Source organism: Pocillopora damicornis, chromosome 2 (genome assembly GCF_964200805.1).
Source record: "Pocillopora damicornis chromosome 2, jaPocDami1.2, whole genome shotgun sequence".
Lineage (NCBI taxonomy): Eukaryota > Metazoa > Cnidaria > Anthozoa > Scleractinia > Pocilloporidae > Pocillopora > Pocillopora damicornis.
The window spans coordinates 13185828-13202116 of NC_142671.1; the positions used below are offsets into that span (position 1 = coordinate 13185828).

General features: G+C 38.5%; 1 protein-coding gene across 4 annotated transcripts; it reads left to right on the top strand.

The window, feature by feature from the left end:
• Window positions 1-93: 93 nt before the first annotated feature.
• On the top strand, window positions 94-11658 carry LOC113674751 (uncharacterized). 4 transcript variants are annotated; one of them, XM_089197595.1, is made up of 19 exons: window positions 94-231; window positions 1273-1294; window positions 1412-1530; window positions 2907-3101; window positions 3437-3632; window positions 4316-4647; window positions 4761-4986; window positions 5387-5410; window positions 5880-6222; window positions 7052-7408; window positions 7699-7734; window positions 7999-8191; window positions 8519-8692; window positions 8869-8947; window positions 9162-9283; window positions 9403-9549; window positions 9944-10109; window positions 10487-10680; window positions 11094-11658. In XM_089197595.1, the coding sequence occupies exons 1-19, from the start codon at window positions 229-231 to the stop codon at window positions 11412-11414; spliced, it is 3249 nt and encodes a 1082-aa protein (XP_089053721.1). In that variant the 5' UTR covers window positions 94-228; the 3' UTR covers window positions 11415-11658. The 4 variants fall into 4 exon arrangements, with proteins under 4 accessions (XP_089053721.1, XP_089053722.1, XP_027047048.2 ...); XM_089197596.1 differs by having other exon boundaries at window positions 114-231; window positions 1466-1530; XM_027191247.2 differs by lacking the exon at window positions 94-231 and adding an exon at window positions 573-918.
• The last annotated feature ends 4631 nt before the right edge of the window (window positions 11659-16289 follow it).

A 16289-nucleotide genomic window follows, 5' to 3' on the forward strand; every position in this document is an offset into this window, starting at 1 on the left:
ATAAAAAAAACGGAGACCCTGGGAATCACGATAAGAAATTGATAATTTTCATTCAAGCGCCAATATAGCGAAGATCCAGGCTTTTCAGGGCCTCCGAGCTGCTTGTCACGCACATCTCTGTACAAACTTCTGGTGCTTGCGTCATTTTATCGAAAGCGAATGGAGGGAATCAATAAACGAAAACACAGCAGGTATTGGGTCCTTTCATATCATCCTCGTTCCTGAGATATGGTGAGTCTTAAGTATGAGAAGACAGATTACGTGAGAAATCTAGCGCACGCGATAATCTTTATTCGATCACCGTGATACGTTAACTAGTGAACTTTTGGTTGTGGAAGTTTTACTAAGGATCACTTGATGAAAAACTTTATCGTGTACTTGAGAGTAAAAATTATCATTCCCATTTCAGAGAGGAATGGGTGTTTCCACGCTAAAGGCTTTCTAAACCATCAATTGCGAATAACTTCGGGGCGATTTGCATTTTCGAGTTAATTGACATTCTGTATTGGCTAAGATACAAGTTTCGCAGACCGTGACACACAGGAAGACGGTTTTCTCTGGCAAAACTTCTTGCGTCTCCACAGCGAGACAGTTTTCTCTGGCAAAAATTATTGCGACGTATTTTCAGTTCTGAGGATTCCGTTTACATCGATATGGCTTCGACCAGTTTAAGAAAAATCCAATTATCTTTTTACGTATTTTCAACTTCTTGTTTTCCTAACTAACTGAAGCGTTAAAACAGGAAAGGAACGTATATTGTGTTTCTGTTGTATTGTGTACGGTCGTATTTGTGGTCAAGTAGTAATTAACAAATACATTCATGTTCTTGTTGTTCGTGGTAAGTCAGTTGTTTGAGACGTCAAATCGGCTCACATCGTAACTACGAGAAGCCCTAACAGCGTGTTTTAATTCTCAACTGTAAGTATAACACTTAACTTTTAACCTCACTAGAAAGTAATGTCAACTCAGCTATAGTTTGAGGGATGAATTTTATCACACAGTAACTGGAGCCAGTTTTTCCATTTTCTTCAATGCCATTCCATCACAATATGTTTGGCGTTTATCGGTGAGGACATGCCGAAATATAATAATTCTGTCAACCCAACCTACGAAAGACAATTGGAGAACATTCTACACCTTTATGTTAGATATCGATGCCTTTGCCTTGCTCGGAGCTGCTGTCAATAAAAATTATTATAACTGAATGTAGTCATGTTCTAGGAGATTTATTTCTAATTTTTTCACTGTTTTTATTCATTTTTTGTTCTTCAGGTTACACTCATGGACAAGAGAAGTAAGCTGATCTTTTTAAGCTTGTAATATGCAAATTATATCAATTAAAAAAGTAAGAAACATTTGAATATTTATTCATAACATTAACTACTCCTTTTTGTTTGGGAATATCGACCAGAGTTGGAGGAAAATTTAAACGAGAAATTGGCGTCTGATCATTTTGATGTTATAGCAGAAGCCATCACACCGAAAACGTTGGGAGCTTGTATTACGAACACTTTTTCGAAGGCATTTGAGGTACGTACGTTGTTAGTGTCGTTTTCAATTTTTTTAAAGTGCTCAAAATATTGTGGAATTGCATCGGCTTTTCTCTACTTCGCTCTGTGTTCGGCCAGTTGATCAATAACGCTATCCAACGAATAAATTCAGTGCTATCCAGTGGATAAGAATTGATAAATTAAAACGTACCGCGCTGTCTACCGGATAGAGCTTCATCCGGCGGATGGCGTACCACCCTTCACCCAACCGGTCGGGGCCTGATGAGACTGGAAACAAAACTGCAACCAATCTTGACGTGGTCACACGCATTTCCTGCGCGTATTTACTCTTTAACCCTAAGAGTGACTGGCATCTAACTTCTCCTTACATTCAATCGCTCATCATGGTCACAAGAATAATAAAAGTAAATGGTCACCAACTCAAGAAGCTCTCGATTGTTAAACAAATTCTCATTGTCAACACCTAAGAAAATGTATAGAGAACAGTATGGAGAATATGCATACTGATGTTGGGGTGTAAAGGGTGAAGGCTGCCGTGTAGTTGCTTTTACTTTGGGTTCTTATAGGCTCTTTGTATTATTTCCTTCGTCTGATTGACCGTTAGTGATTGGTTTCTGCCCGATATGAGAAAAAAGCTGAAGTATAATTATTGTGATACAATGACAGACAACCGACACGGCTGTGTTTCATATTACTGTTACCATTAATGTTCCTTTTCAGCTTTTAAAATTTCCCTCTGCTATTTTTTCAATTAGTTTGTTTTGAGTAATGTTCTAGTGTTCCGTAGCTTACGGTTCATCCTCAGCGTTCGTTTATCATGGGGTATAGATACAGGCAGGAAGTTTGGAATCCACGAGAGAAACATCTTGAGTGCTCTAAAAACTTCCTAAGTGCACCCTTACCTCGATATAGACGCACGGCTAAAAGCACGCACCAATTCTCCTATAACATAGCGGCCGGACACAGTAATCTCGTTTAAGCGAAAGCGTTTCATGAGTTTTATTCCAAACTGTAAAAGAACACCCGTTTATTTTAACAATTTGTCCATGGAAAATTCACCTTTTTTAATCGATTAACCCCTTAACTCCCAAGTTGTATTGTTAATTCTTCCCTCAAGCTGCGGCACATTTCCTAGTAAATTAGTTACGAGAAATTGGTGTGAGATCAGGATAACAACTTTTACCTGAGTATTCTCATTACCTGTTGGCTGGATGGTATATATATATAGGTATCTTATCAGACGTTTTGGTGTGTAGTATCGCTGAGTATTTTGACGAGCCCGTAGGTGTCAGGAATTATGGACTACTTTATTGCACAACTAAACTGCATTGCACTGTCCTATGCTTTTAGCATTCAGTTTCATAATTTTTTCCTCTTCTGATCATGTGAATCAAGGTTAGTGGGTATCTCAGATACCAAGCTCTTCAGGACAGGCCTGATGTTGAAGAACTAAAAAAGTTGGCAAATTCCGTGGAGGAGTTTACCACTTGCCTCATTGACCCTCTGAAAACGGACACAAGAGACAGAGAGGCTTTTGGTGATTCGCTGGACTTGATCATAGACAAAGCTATAGAGTATAATCAAGGAAAGGTAAGTATAACCACCCTGATAGGTTGATATATAAGTTTGCATTTTGGATAAAGTATTACGGAGACATATCCCGTCGGTGGTTTTGTAAGAAGGGACATCCATACAAGTAATGTTGGTGCTAAAAAAACTAAAAACCTCGATTGATCATTCAATTTCCACTTCAAACTTTTCTCCTGTAAGTAATTCGTAAAAATTTTGGCCACTACCTCATCGAACTATTGGTTTAACGTAAATTAAGCCTTCTGGTTTTTCAATGTGTCTCCGATCTCAGTTTAACGTGGTCTACTCCAGTCATCTATAAAAGATAAACAGTTGTTTAATCTTTTTTCTTCAAGTTCCTCTCCCATCCAGTTGTCTACAACTTACTCGAAAAAGTATGGAGAGGTCGATTTGCAGGCCTACGTTCGAGGTACATATGGAAATGGAGATTGCTAAAGCTCTACAGTCTACTGGATATCATCCTTTTCCCATTCATGTTTGCCATCCTATTTTTTACCCATTCCATCAATACATGGCGAAGAAAGTCGAAGGGTATGTGGTTTAGTTATATGAAAACTATTTTTTTCCAATACAAGTATATTCCGGTTTCTATCGCTCAATGTTTCGGTAGAGGAATGTTTCTGAACGAGATGAAGAATTCAGGAACTCTAATAATCACATTAGTAATTATAATTCTTTTCAAGCTTTGTGGATGTTGTCAAATGATCCAATTGACTTTGTCTCCGGAATAGTTGGGAAATTATCCTCACCCTGACGAGCAATAGTTACGTGATGCCATCGTCAATAAATTTGCGTTATTGAACAAGCGTGCCGTCAAGATGGCTGGATATTGGCTGAGTTCTTTTTTCTGCGTTTTTATAGACTGAGACGAAGTCTAGGATTTCGTTTTATGAATTAAGAATTTATTGTTTATTTCGAGAGAAGAAAAAGAAAGCCAGCTATTTTGAAGCAAAATAAACCCACAAGAGTCATTCATGTTTTCTTTATTTTGACTGTCTTTTAACACTTTTAGCGACTCCATCGCAGACACTCTCCGGAAACTACGAAATCTTTTGTAAATTCGTTCCGAGTAATTTTCTTTCTTGCGCGAGAGTGTGTAATCCAGAGCGGGCAAACCCCATCTTGCCCGCTCGGATAGCAAATCAGAATACAGGATTCGCTACGGGCACCGCCATCTATATAATAAATGATAGCTCATATTTTTGTGTCTGCAGCTATAGAACTTTGCTTCATTCTTAATGCTATCGGTAAGAGAGGAAAAGACGACTTCAAGAAGATGATAGACTGCATAAGATACATGGTACGAAAAATTGGCGTCAGATCCGCCAACTACTGCCTGATAACTTTCAAGAAGGGAAAGGCTTTCCAGCACATAAGGTTCGACGAAAATGAATTATTGAAAAACGGCGATGAGCTTTTACTTAAAAAGCTTGATATTCTAGCTCGAAATCCATCCGTTAATTGCAGTCCAGCATTACATGATGACTTTGATCAAGCATCAGAGGCCTTTGAAAACCAAGCCGCTCTCGGTATCAAATCCGAAAAGGTATTTTTTATTTATTTTTTTCTTTGTACAACGCCAACTTCCGAGAAACAGAGGGAAATCTCAAATAACAAAATGGTTTAATCTGCCTCGTGGTCTTTTTTATTGACACCCAGGTCATTATACTCTTCACCAATGATAGGACCGGATCATTTGGTCCTCAAAAGGGAAGACTGCTTTTGAAGAGAAAATATCTAACTGAGACTATTGGTGCAAGAATTGTGACTGTCGCTGTTGGAGAGCGTCCTCTTGCGGAAGAATTGGAGCTTATTTCTTCAGATAAGCAAATCATACGTTGTCCATTAGAAGATCTGGCTAAACTTGGCAAGATGTTGCTACGAGGTAATTCTTGTCGAGTGCTATTTTAAAGAATTCGAGAACGCCCAGCAGAACAGCAATAAATATACGACTAACGCTGGTACAATTTCAATTTTTTATCCATGTCTAAGGGCGGTTAGGCTCGTGATGTGTTCCATACCACTTTAACTCCTGACCTGATTAGGGTAACCACAATTCATTTACGTGAACTAACAGTGTAATCTGCTTCGCTCTATCCCTTTCCAAATGAAGATTATATCACGAAGCTAATAATGCTTAAAACGCAAACATTTTCTGGATATCATTTAAAATGTTCTCCATTTTTAAACAAAAAATGTAATTTAATACTCTTATACGACTTTTAAGAAATGTATGATCTAATTGACCTATATTACAACTGTCCACTTTTTTCTTCTATTTGCAGAGGTTTACGAGGAGGATCTTTATGGTAAGTCTGTAATTAACATTGACCCAGGTTGAATTCTTAGACGCACAATCCTCTGATGGTTCTCCAGATGTTACTAATTTTATCCAGGTTCACGTTAATTCTCGTCCAGCATTACTATTACTGTATTTTTTTGGAATAAATTTATTTGTATAATCTGTTGTTCTGTTGGCCTCAAATGTAAGTTGGCATACTTCTCGGTAGCAGTTGAAGGCAAAACGTTCTTGGCGAAGAAATTATTTCTCGAGAAAACATTTCTCCAAGTAAATAAAAGTGTGACCCGTTAAAAACACTTCCAGTAATCCTGCACTAAAAAAAGTGCAAGTGCTAATAAATCCCCGTAAGGAACATGGTGAATCCCATAGTGCTAATTTCTAGGGCGGTAAAAACTATAGTGTTGTTGTACTTAACTTAGTCGCGTATATTAACGCCAGAATGTTTGATAATAATGTTCTTTCTTTTCCATGTACAGATCGATATCTTGATTACTTCACCACACCATACTTCATATTCTTCAGAGACAGCCTTAGCTATCTGTGTTTGTTGGGTCTCCATGTGGCGATCTGTCTCTCGCCATCTGTTGTCTCCTTCTCCGGGCTGGAGTGGGTAATCTCGATATTCTTTGCCGGTCGCTTCCTGTCCGAATTTAAAGAATACGAAAACAGGAAAACGACGAAAAAACTGAAGAAAGACACAAGGCATTCCGAAAAACATAGAAGATATGTTTATCAGCAGTCACTTGACTTGGATTCACCCATTGAAGTAGACGATTTCCTCTCTCAGATGAGTTTCAGCACCTTAGGAAAATACTTCATGTAAGTCTATACAATAACGAGTGAATAATCATTATTAAAGTGTTGTTCATCCATTGTCACTGCATTGATGAAATTGAGATTTGACGTCTTAGCCACACGGACAGCAATTTCTTTTTCAACTCCCTTAATTATTTCAAACCAGAATCAAATCAAAAACCAGCAGACAAAATGTGACCAAGACAGAATTTCTACTCAAAATATCAGTAAAAATCAAGAAGAAAAGTGACGAGAACGAGCAACAATATCAATTAGGGGATTATTGGTTAATCCAATGCCAAGTTCTCCAAACTAGATCATAAGATCATAACTTGGCAGGCAGTAGGGAGAATTATAAATTAGATCTCGGGAGTGAAAGGGTGAAAAAATGGTAAAATGATTAATTCCATAAATACACTTGCGCGTGCATCATTACACCAAAATATGTAGGAATCCTGCCTTTTATTTCTAGTTTGCGGTCATTTTTTTCGTTTTCTTTTTCGGATGTTGCTTAACATCAGTTTATTTGGGTGTTGACGAAGGATAAGAATTTTTTGGCAGGCAGTAAAGAGAATTATAAATTAGATCTCGGGAGTGAAAGGGTGAAAAAATGGTAAAATGATTAATTCCATAAATACACTTGCGTGTGCATCATTACACCAAAATATGTAGGAATCCTGCCTTTTATTTCTAGTTTGCGGTCATTTTTTTCGTTTTCTTTTTCGGATGTTGCTTAACATCAGTTTATTTGGGTGTTGACGAAGAAAATCAATCTATTTTGTCCGAAGGCAATTCAGTCTACTCTCTCTTAGTCTCTGCTCGTTTATCGATAGCCTTAATACTTTTTCCCCAGTGACCGGTGGAATGTGCTGGACTTCATCATGCTTGTTATTTTTGTGGTCACGTTCCTGCTGCGCATGATAACTTGGGGTGTGTCCGCTTCTGCGACTGGGAATCGAGCGTTGGTGATCGCTGGCTATTGCTATGGCCTAAACACTATGATTCTGACGTTAAGGGTATTTGGCCATTTGATGGAGGCGAGCAAGGTGACAGGCACAACACACATAGCTCTTATGAGCATCATTGAAGATGTGGCCACAATTTTCTTCCAGTTTCTGGTTGGAATCCTTGCGTTTTCTCTAGCAATAAGCAAAATTTATCTTGCCGAGGATTCATTCTTTTCAAGTGAAGATAAACTAGAGGCCAAAAGGTCAGTATCGGCTGCAGGTAGCATTGCAAGCTCATAGTTGCGTAGTGATTTTTATCTAATGAGGATGAGTCACTAAATAGTCATACAAGGTCCTCACTGCCAGGAAAGTATGACACTTTGGTAGCGGTCACTCACGCTTCAGAAGGCTTCTGCTCTGGCCACTAAGTACACCTTTTCACCATTTAGATCGATTCTGAAGCACTTCCTGCAGGAGTTCCTCAGTTGGCAGATTGTGTTAATCAAGGCTTAATTTCTGACTCGAAATTGACCTCTCTTCTTTTGTTTTCCAGGGGCAACATGCAGTGCGGCAGCTCTGGATTATACTGGTTAGTTAAATTTTTTTGCCAGATTGAAGAAATATTTATTATCAGTGTATCTTGCTAATTGTGAAATACCAAAACTTTGAACAGTTTCTAACGTTTTTCACCAAGAGATTATGATATCTAGCTTTTAGTAATTAACTTTTACTTTTACTGGGAACGTTCTTCACCGTCTTGTGTGAAGTCTTAGTAAGTGGTAATTTGGGTCTATGGAACATACGTGGGATGATATTTCTTCTTCATCAACTCAATTCTTTCCTTTTGTTTTAGTTGGTGGATAATTATCAAGCATCTTTGCTGGACGTTGCTGGGCGTGACAGAATTGGAGCAATTCAACGCTGGCATGGAAACTGCTTCAGATTATCTGGCTCAAATTTTGTATGCAGTATTCATTATTTTCGCTCTAATCCTCCTTGTCAATATGATGATTGCTGTCCTCTCCAATACATATGAACGAGTCCAGGTATGACTTTGAGATACTTTTAATTGATCGAGATTACGAGTACGAAATTGTTAGGTTAATTCAAATTCAGTTTTTATGAAACTGTTCCAATAAGGACAATCGTACAAAAGACGAAATTCCTTTCCCATGAGAGGACAAAAGCTTGCTTTGGCATGGTGTAGGACAAAAGCTTTGATGATTCCATTCTTGTCTGTCATTATTCCAGATTTTTTATTGATGCATGTATTTCCTTTCACAATGTTAATTTTAAAACAAAATAGACCCTGTGATAAGGACAACGAAAAAGTTCCCTGATTGAGGATGTGATTGTTATCTTCATTTCCACAGAAAAACTCTTTGAAGGAGTGGTCTTTCAAAAGAGCGGTGACAATTCGTACCTACAGGGACTACCATCCGATTCCAGTACCGTTAAACTTGGTATCCCAGCCTGTTCTAGCATTGCGAAAGGGATCGAATTACGAACTGCGAGACAAATTGGACAATGAGATATTACAGAAAAAGGTCAGCTCAAGTTTACTACAGCTTCTTACGAGATTCCACTTTTTACCATTTTCACATCTGGCGCGCTGAGAGAAACATTTAATTTGTATGTTTCTCTGGTATCCCATCAACGTTTTTGTTCTTAACGAAACACCTAATTCATATAATACCTCTTGTTATTTTTTTGTTCTTGCCAGGAGGAAGCCTTAGATAGCATGACTGAAAAGTTAAAAATGATTTATTTTGCGAAGCATGGATCCACATTTCCACTATCAGGTGATGTTCCTCTCACTTGCCATCAAGACTATCGCATCCAGTGTTTGGAGTTGCTAATTTTACTCACTCTGTGATTTTAAAGACAAATGATTGAAGCAAAGTGGCCGCTTCAACCATGGTTGAAAAAATAGCGCATCGGGAAGGTTCGAGCTGACGCTTCAATTATAAAAGATGTAACAGTAATTGAGATTGTATCATCAACTCCTTTTCACAGATGAGAGTAAAGTCAACACCATGCTGTCAGAAACGGACAGGAACCGGGAGATGTGCAATCAGATCGTTAGACAAGTATTCCCTGATCCCAATCAAGCGGATTATTGTCCCGTTGGACGATCGGTAAGTTACCTCATCACACCATTTTGTTATAGTAATTTCAGAACAACCAGACTCAACAGGCTACGACGGACCCACGATTGCACAAAACGAGGCATTGTTTCGTTTGATGATTTTAACAGGCATGGAAGAGTCAAGGAATTCATATCGAAGATTACATGTTAACCTACGTCGGCCCAGAACTTTGCAGCAGTTGTAAAATTTCACCAAAGGAATTCCATGGCGCCAGATACAAACAGCCGTTCTCCGTAGATTTCCCCAAATTTGAGGTAAGTCTGGAAATCGTGTGATACTTGTTAAATAACAACCTGTATTCACCGAAGTGGAGGTGGATATTTGCCGAACCGCAAAGCGGCGAGGTAAATATCCACTGCTAGCCTCCGACACCAAGGTGAATTGTTGTTTTAGTATATATTAACCAGTGAGATGATGATGTAGTACAAAAAGTTGATTTTAACTCATTTATTAGTTTGTCCTTGCAACGATTACAATATTTTCGGGCGCAAATATCGCGCGTGTCACTCGGAGGAAAATATCGAAGGAAATTCGGAGTTTCAGTAGCTGATCAGTGTGCTTTTAACGCTATCCACTGTTTTAGTACATATTAAAAGCCAACATTAGTTAAAGCAATCAAAGAATCCTTATCGTCTGGATGTATTTTAGGTGGTGGTTCAAGAAGGCGGAACCGAGAGGGACGTAGTCGTTGGTGTGGTTCGTGGAAAACATGACGTGCACAGAGCCGCTGGAGATGTTCGCCATACTGTTGGTTATCATGCGTGTAATGGACTTATTGTTTACTGCGGTGCCTCTGGAAAACAGACTTTTGAAGGTATTCAGGCTTAAGTGACACAAATCTCGTGACGTTTTACAACTAGTTATAAGTTGCACAAAGGAAGTGTACCCTCTATGTTCTCTACCAGACAGTGTTTTGGAGTTCTCTAGTATTTCCGGATTGTTTCCAGTCATTAGTGTCGCTACCCATTAGTGAAACCCTTTTCCGTTTCAATTTTGTACGAGAAACCGAATCGAAATCACCTGCAGAATTGCAATTTAATTTCACCTTACCAACGACCCTCGTCTTATATACTATCTTCAGTATACAGTCAGTGACTGAAACCAGCTTTGAAGTACGCTTATTTTGAAATTGTGATTCGCTCATCGTTTTTGCATGTTGTAAACTTGATTTCTCTATTTCTTCGCTACCAGGTCCTGTGGTATATCGAGGGGATTTGATTGGCTGTACCGTAGGTTTTGATGAGATACAAGATGAGAATATTCCAATTTTCTTCTCCTTAAATGGACAGATAGTGGCTCAGATTTTGGTGGAGTTAGGATCTGATAAAATATATCTTTACCCTTTTGTTGGAATGAAGCATGGAGGAATTAGAGTGCTGGCGAAGGTTCGTTGAAATGGGATATTTTTACTCTTATGCAAAGTACGGAAATGAAACCGTAGCTGTCTCTTTAGTGCAACAAAATATTTTTTTCTGACTTCACTCTTGGCTATGCTAGATGAGAAGACCTAATGGTCAGCGCCCCAGACCTCGGGCCAAAAAGTCTAGGTCCAAACCCCGGTTGGTTCATTGTCTTGTGTTGTTGGGTACTGTAGGAAAACTAACAATCACTCTTTCCACCATGAAGGGGGTAACCTGCATTCCATTTAAAAGAAAAAGGAGGAATATTCTTCCCACTCCTATTTCTGCCTTCCTAAATAGCTTCCTTCTTTCCCTCCTAACTTATCATGTGCGTGCCTTCGGGCCCATTTTATTTAAATTAAATGTTGGTATTTTCCCTCTTGCTTTCTGCCTTTCAGATGTGTCCAGGGGAGGTCAAGTATTCAGAAAGACCGCAGTCCTCAAACGGCTCAGATGATGGGTTCGGTACGATGTTCAGTGAGACTGAACGACGTATGATTTTATATCAAACGTTTGATTCTGTGGAAGAGATAAAAGAGACAAACGATGCTCTAGTGCAGTATGTGCACGACAAGATTAGCGAAACAGCAGATAATGTAAAAAAACACAGGGAAAGCATAAAAAGCATTGAAAGTACTATTGAAATTCAAAATAAGAAGATAGAACACATCGAAAGTACCTTGTCTGAGATTCTAAACATTGTTAAAGTAAAACAGTAAAACTGAGGCTACCTGTGGCTAAGATAATTCACAAAAATTTTCTAGCTATAGAAAGTTCACTTCGAGTTTAGCCAAACTTTTGTTACCTCGTGTGTCCTTTTTGACCTTAAAAGGAATCTCCTCGTTAAAATCAGATGAAATCACTGCAGCTCTTCTCTATGTTGATGAACGTTGTCATGGCAATCAGAACGGGAAAAGGGAAAAGAAGAATATCAGTCAATAAATGAGCGTTTTAACTTCTCAATTGAGTAATCTTAAAAAATTTAAATTTATCAATGAATTTATGTGTTGCATCTTCTCGAACACAAAATGTCAGTTTTTCTTACACTTCTCCATACTTCGACCTTTTACCCTTTCAACCTTTAGGTTCAACAAAGTGGTCCTTCAGAGTAAAGCGACCTCCCCTCTCTCCCCCGTGCGGAGCAGTAAAGGAAGTCTCCGCGCTCTCTCTATAGCTCCAAATTTGCTCAACACCAACACCTCAGTTCTCGTACGCTCGTGTGCCTATTTTGGGGTTTGGTTATTTAACCCTTCAAACCCTAGGAGTGACCAGCTTCTAATTTCTCATTACAGTACCACTGCTGAATTATAAAGATCATGTTAATAAAGGAAATGATCACCAACTTAAGAAGCTTTGATTATTAACCAAATTGTCCGACGTGCTATGATGATCGTAATGGTACCACGATCCATCTACGCTCAAAGGTCAGGGACTCAAAAGGACCGCATTGACAGAGGTTCTGATGCGTTCCCCGTGTGTCACTTTTGACAGATCGGCACACCTTTTAATCCCGGCAAGGGAAAACATTTTCTCCCATATGTTTGAAAAGTCAGTCGTGATCTCTGGCATAAACTTCTAAATGGACGTTTCCTAAATTAGCAGTTTTGGAAAGGTTTTTTTTTTTCGTTATTGATGTCATTCGCCCTCGAACTTAAAATAAGTAGAGATTTTCATCAAAGAATTGGTGGTAAGAGAGGATAGAGTTCTAGGGGCTATTTGCCAGGGATAATTTACTGAGTATGATGTTTTCCTAACTAATTGTTTTGCCATTTTGTTCAAAGGTATTATATTTTTTTTGCAATGTTCAATACCTTAGGTAACTTTGTGGAAATCAGTATGGACTCAATCAAAGAAAAAAAAAAACAAAAATGAAATCATACATATCAGCACAACTCAATGTAGTGCAAGGCAATGCGATGCAATGAAACATGATTTCAAGTGCAGTTTGGAGTAAATAAGCACGAGTAAATTTTCAAAGATAACAAAATTGCACGCGCCCGTAGGGCAAGTATAATTTGCAGTCTTTGTAAAATTAGTAATGCAAATGAAAAAATATCGCAGAAAGTCAAGACAGACGAAATTTTAAAAGCCTGCGCGCACTATTTGTAATTTGTACATTATCAAATTTAATAAAATTAATATAACAACAGGAGTTGGGATCACGACGCAGGTCTCACTAGTCCTTGTGGCTTTATCGAAATCCATGTAAAATGCAGATTAATGATAACTTTACGCAGCAACTAAGCTTGGTTTTTTTTTTTTTAAGAGCTACTTGTTCTTTTGACCGGAAGTAGAAGAAGTCTGAAAAAGACTGACATCTAGATAATACTCGAGGGAGTGGTTTATCAGGATGTCAATCTATGACGTATAACGGCTGACATGAAATAAGCCAATCAGCAACGAGTATTTGACCACTTGGGCTCGAAAGAAGACCAGGCGCGCTTTTCAAATGTTTCTGTTCTGACAAAAACACGTGAAAAGATGACACACGGTTTCAATCTTCCGAAAGAAGCTTAAAGATGGTCTTCTTCAAAGCTCACAGAGTGGCGAAACCCAACGAAAATTTTTCCGAACTGCGAAGAGGAAAGAAAGAAGAAACTGGTGAGTTAATTTTTGCTTTGAATATAAGGGTTTCACTTGTACGAAAATGAAACATAAAATTTCCCACACACACGTGTTTCACGGAGAAACTTGTGGCTCAGCTCGTTCTGGAAAATTCACGTGAACACCAACGAAAAATTGGTTAAGGTATTCAGTTAGAGCGAGGTGAGAATTTTAATGTCACGTGTTTCGTTACAGAACTTACCAAAAGAATTACTTCTTGGCCTTCTTGCGTTCGTCATTTATTCAAAATATGAATGTCGCAGCCGTGGAAGATGACCCCCAAGCTGCAGAGGAAATAGAGATAGGTGAGTAACTATACTCCTTTGATATATTTTTCCATTGACCAATATGGAATTTTCAGCAATTCAAAATGAACGCTAAAAAACTTGAGAATAATTTGAGAATTTTCTCAAGTGGTGATGTTCAAAACACTTCTAACCTTGAATGGCTTTCGGCGCGAGAGCTTGTCCTGCATGTTTCCAAAACGTCTCCAATTTTTTTTACCAAGCAAATTGGATTAATATTTTTTGTTTACAAAATTTTCTAATTAAATAGTCCATTGTTCGTTAGTTTTTATTCAGTTTTCCGTTCATGTTACAGTAAAAGTTGTGTTTTCGGCCTCAGTTATAGTTTTTAAGCAATGTTCGTAGATAATAATTTGAAACGTACACAGGTCACTCTCACCATTTTTATTTTCAAGCTGTTGCTTGTTTCATCTTTTTTCCGGACGCCTCTGTCTCTAAAATCGCTGATTCAGCCGATTTTTCGTAATCAGGAAGTCAGTCATTGCCGTAAAGTACTCTTACATACAGCTTACCGCAAAAATAAAAGAAAAGAAATTGTTTGAAATTTTACCATAAACTGTAAAAGTGGACAAATGCAATTGTACAATCGAGAAATTCCCTAAAAGACCTGCGTTGTCCCGTAGGGTTAGCAATTATTCCTACAATTGTGAATGTATCTCTGGCTTTAGGCTCCAAAAGTTTCCAGAACTTTTTAACAGAAATACTTATTGATGCAATTATTCAGTCACTCTGTCATTTACTCATTCATACCTCTATTCCCTCCTTCTTTCTATCCTTCATTTATGTATGCACCAACTCTTGTATTCACTAACACATTAATTCTATCATAATTGAATTAAAAATTCGGTGGGTTCTTTTTTTTTGTTTCAGTTTCACCATTTCCCTGTGGTATGTGCCCGTGTTGTTCTACCACCTGGTTCGGCAACCACTTCACTCAAGCAAGTGTGTACCAGTTTGGCTCTGATGGGGACATTTTAAGATGTGTGAAATTGGATCGTTGGGAGATGAGACCTAAGGTTTCTCTTCACTCCTTTCTAATTTATACTACATCTTAGGATTTACTCGCAGATGTTCAACTGGGAAAGAAGATACTGATGGAAGACAAGTACAAACTGGTTAGCTCATTTATTTTGGGTTGGACGGAGGGTTATCAGTTAGAGCTCTGGATGAACCTTAATTCAAATTTCGGCTCGAAGTCCATAGACTTCGCATTCGGCTTAATTTAATGTAGTTAGGTTAGTTATTTGGGTCCCCATGGGTCGGATGGGTCCTCCCTGTAGGTTTCTCCTTTGGGTTCCTTTTCAGGTACTTTCGGCTTAAGTTCGACATAGGTTTTCGGTTTAGGTTCGGTATATATTTCGGCTTTGTGTCACGGCGTCAACTGAAAGACTACAGCTCTTCATTTACCTCGACTGGAGTAAGGAGCTACAACGGCACTTCTGTGGTCAGCACAAGCTGCTTCGGTACTAAATCTCCCGCTTAGTTGCGCGCTTCTAAAACTTACTTTTCATTTAAAGTTTCACTAGATAGCAGCCACACAAAGGACTGTCATCCAGTGAGACTCTTTCGTCCAAATTATGCCATAAAATTAATTCGGGCAAAACCATTTTGGCCTAAAGGTTCAACCAGACATTTACTTATTGTAGGTATAACTAACTGGAGATTTGAGGCCATTCAGCTGAGGGAGTATGCCCATTTGCTACTTCTATCACGTTTAGTGGTTTAGCTCCAGTTGAAGCCGCCAGTCGAGGCTTCATTTAGTGGGAAATAGGAGTTATGCACACACCTCAGTTTAGGTTACAACTAAAATTAAGCCAATTAAACAGTACATTGTGATGGCTTGAAAGCTGTCAGTCAAAAGTTTGGGCCATTGTTTTCGTTTCTACAACTCAAAACAATTATCTTGTCACGGCAGCCAAAATTTGGTGAGATATCAACTCATCATCTAACACCACAAATGAGGATGCATCGGTGGAGAGGGCATAGCTTTTGAGTTAAAAAAAAATGGCCAATAATGTAAGTTTTCTACACAAACTTTAAGCCAATTGTCTAGCAAACTTGCTGTCAGCCAAATTGTTGTAAATAATAGTAACAAAACATATGTATAACTGAAGGAGCTATCATGGAGAAGGTAAGGTCAGCAGGTACGTGGACTCTTCTTGTTATTTTACTCCGGCTATTCGGCACTTTAGAAACTCACAGTCGTCATCGTTTTCGGTTTTCGGTTCCAAAATAAAATTGGCGTCTAATTCACAATTCTTACTACAGAGGCCTGGTAGCGTGTATTGTTAGCAGGCCGCACGTGATCCACACATTCTACCTGGGACACCGTAAGTGTTCCTTCGCGGTGTCGACATTTACTGACACAGGAACACTTGAGGTTTCCACAGATACTAAGTTTTGCACATCGGAATGCGCGTCCCAACAATACACATTAATTTAATTTAATGAATGTAGAAGTGGTGTAACCTTTGAAAATAATAAAAACTGAAAGGCCTGTGTCTGTGTCCATTTTTTGTGGAGATGAAATAAAAGCACTAACACTATTCTTTTTCAGGAAAACTTTTTCTTTTCAGCTCATTATGCACACGCCATAAATACATAAATCTACTAATTTTTTATTTTTTCAGGAAAATTAAACAAACATAGGTTACATGATGTAAAAGAGTTTGAAATCAATAAAAA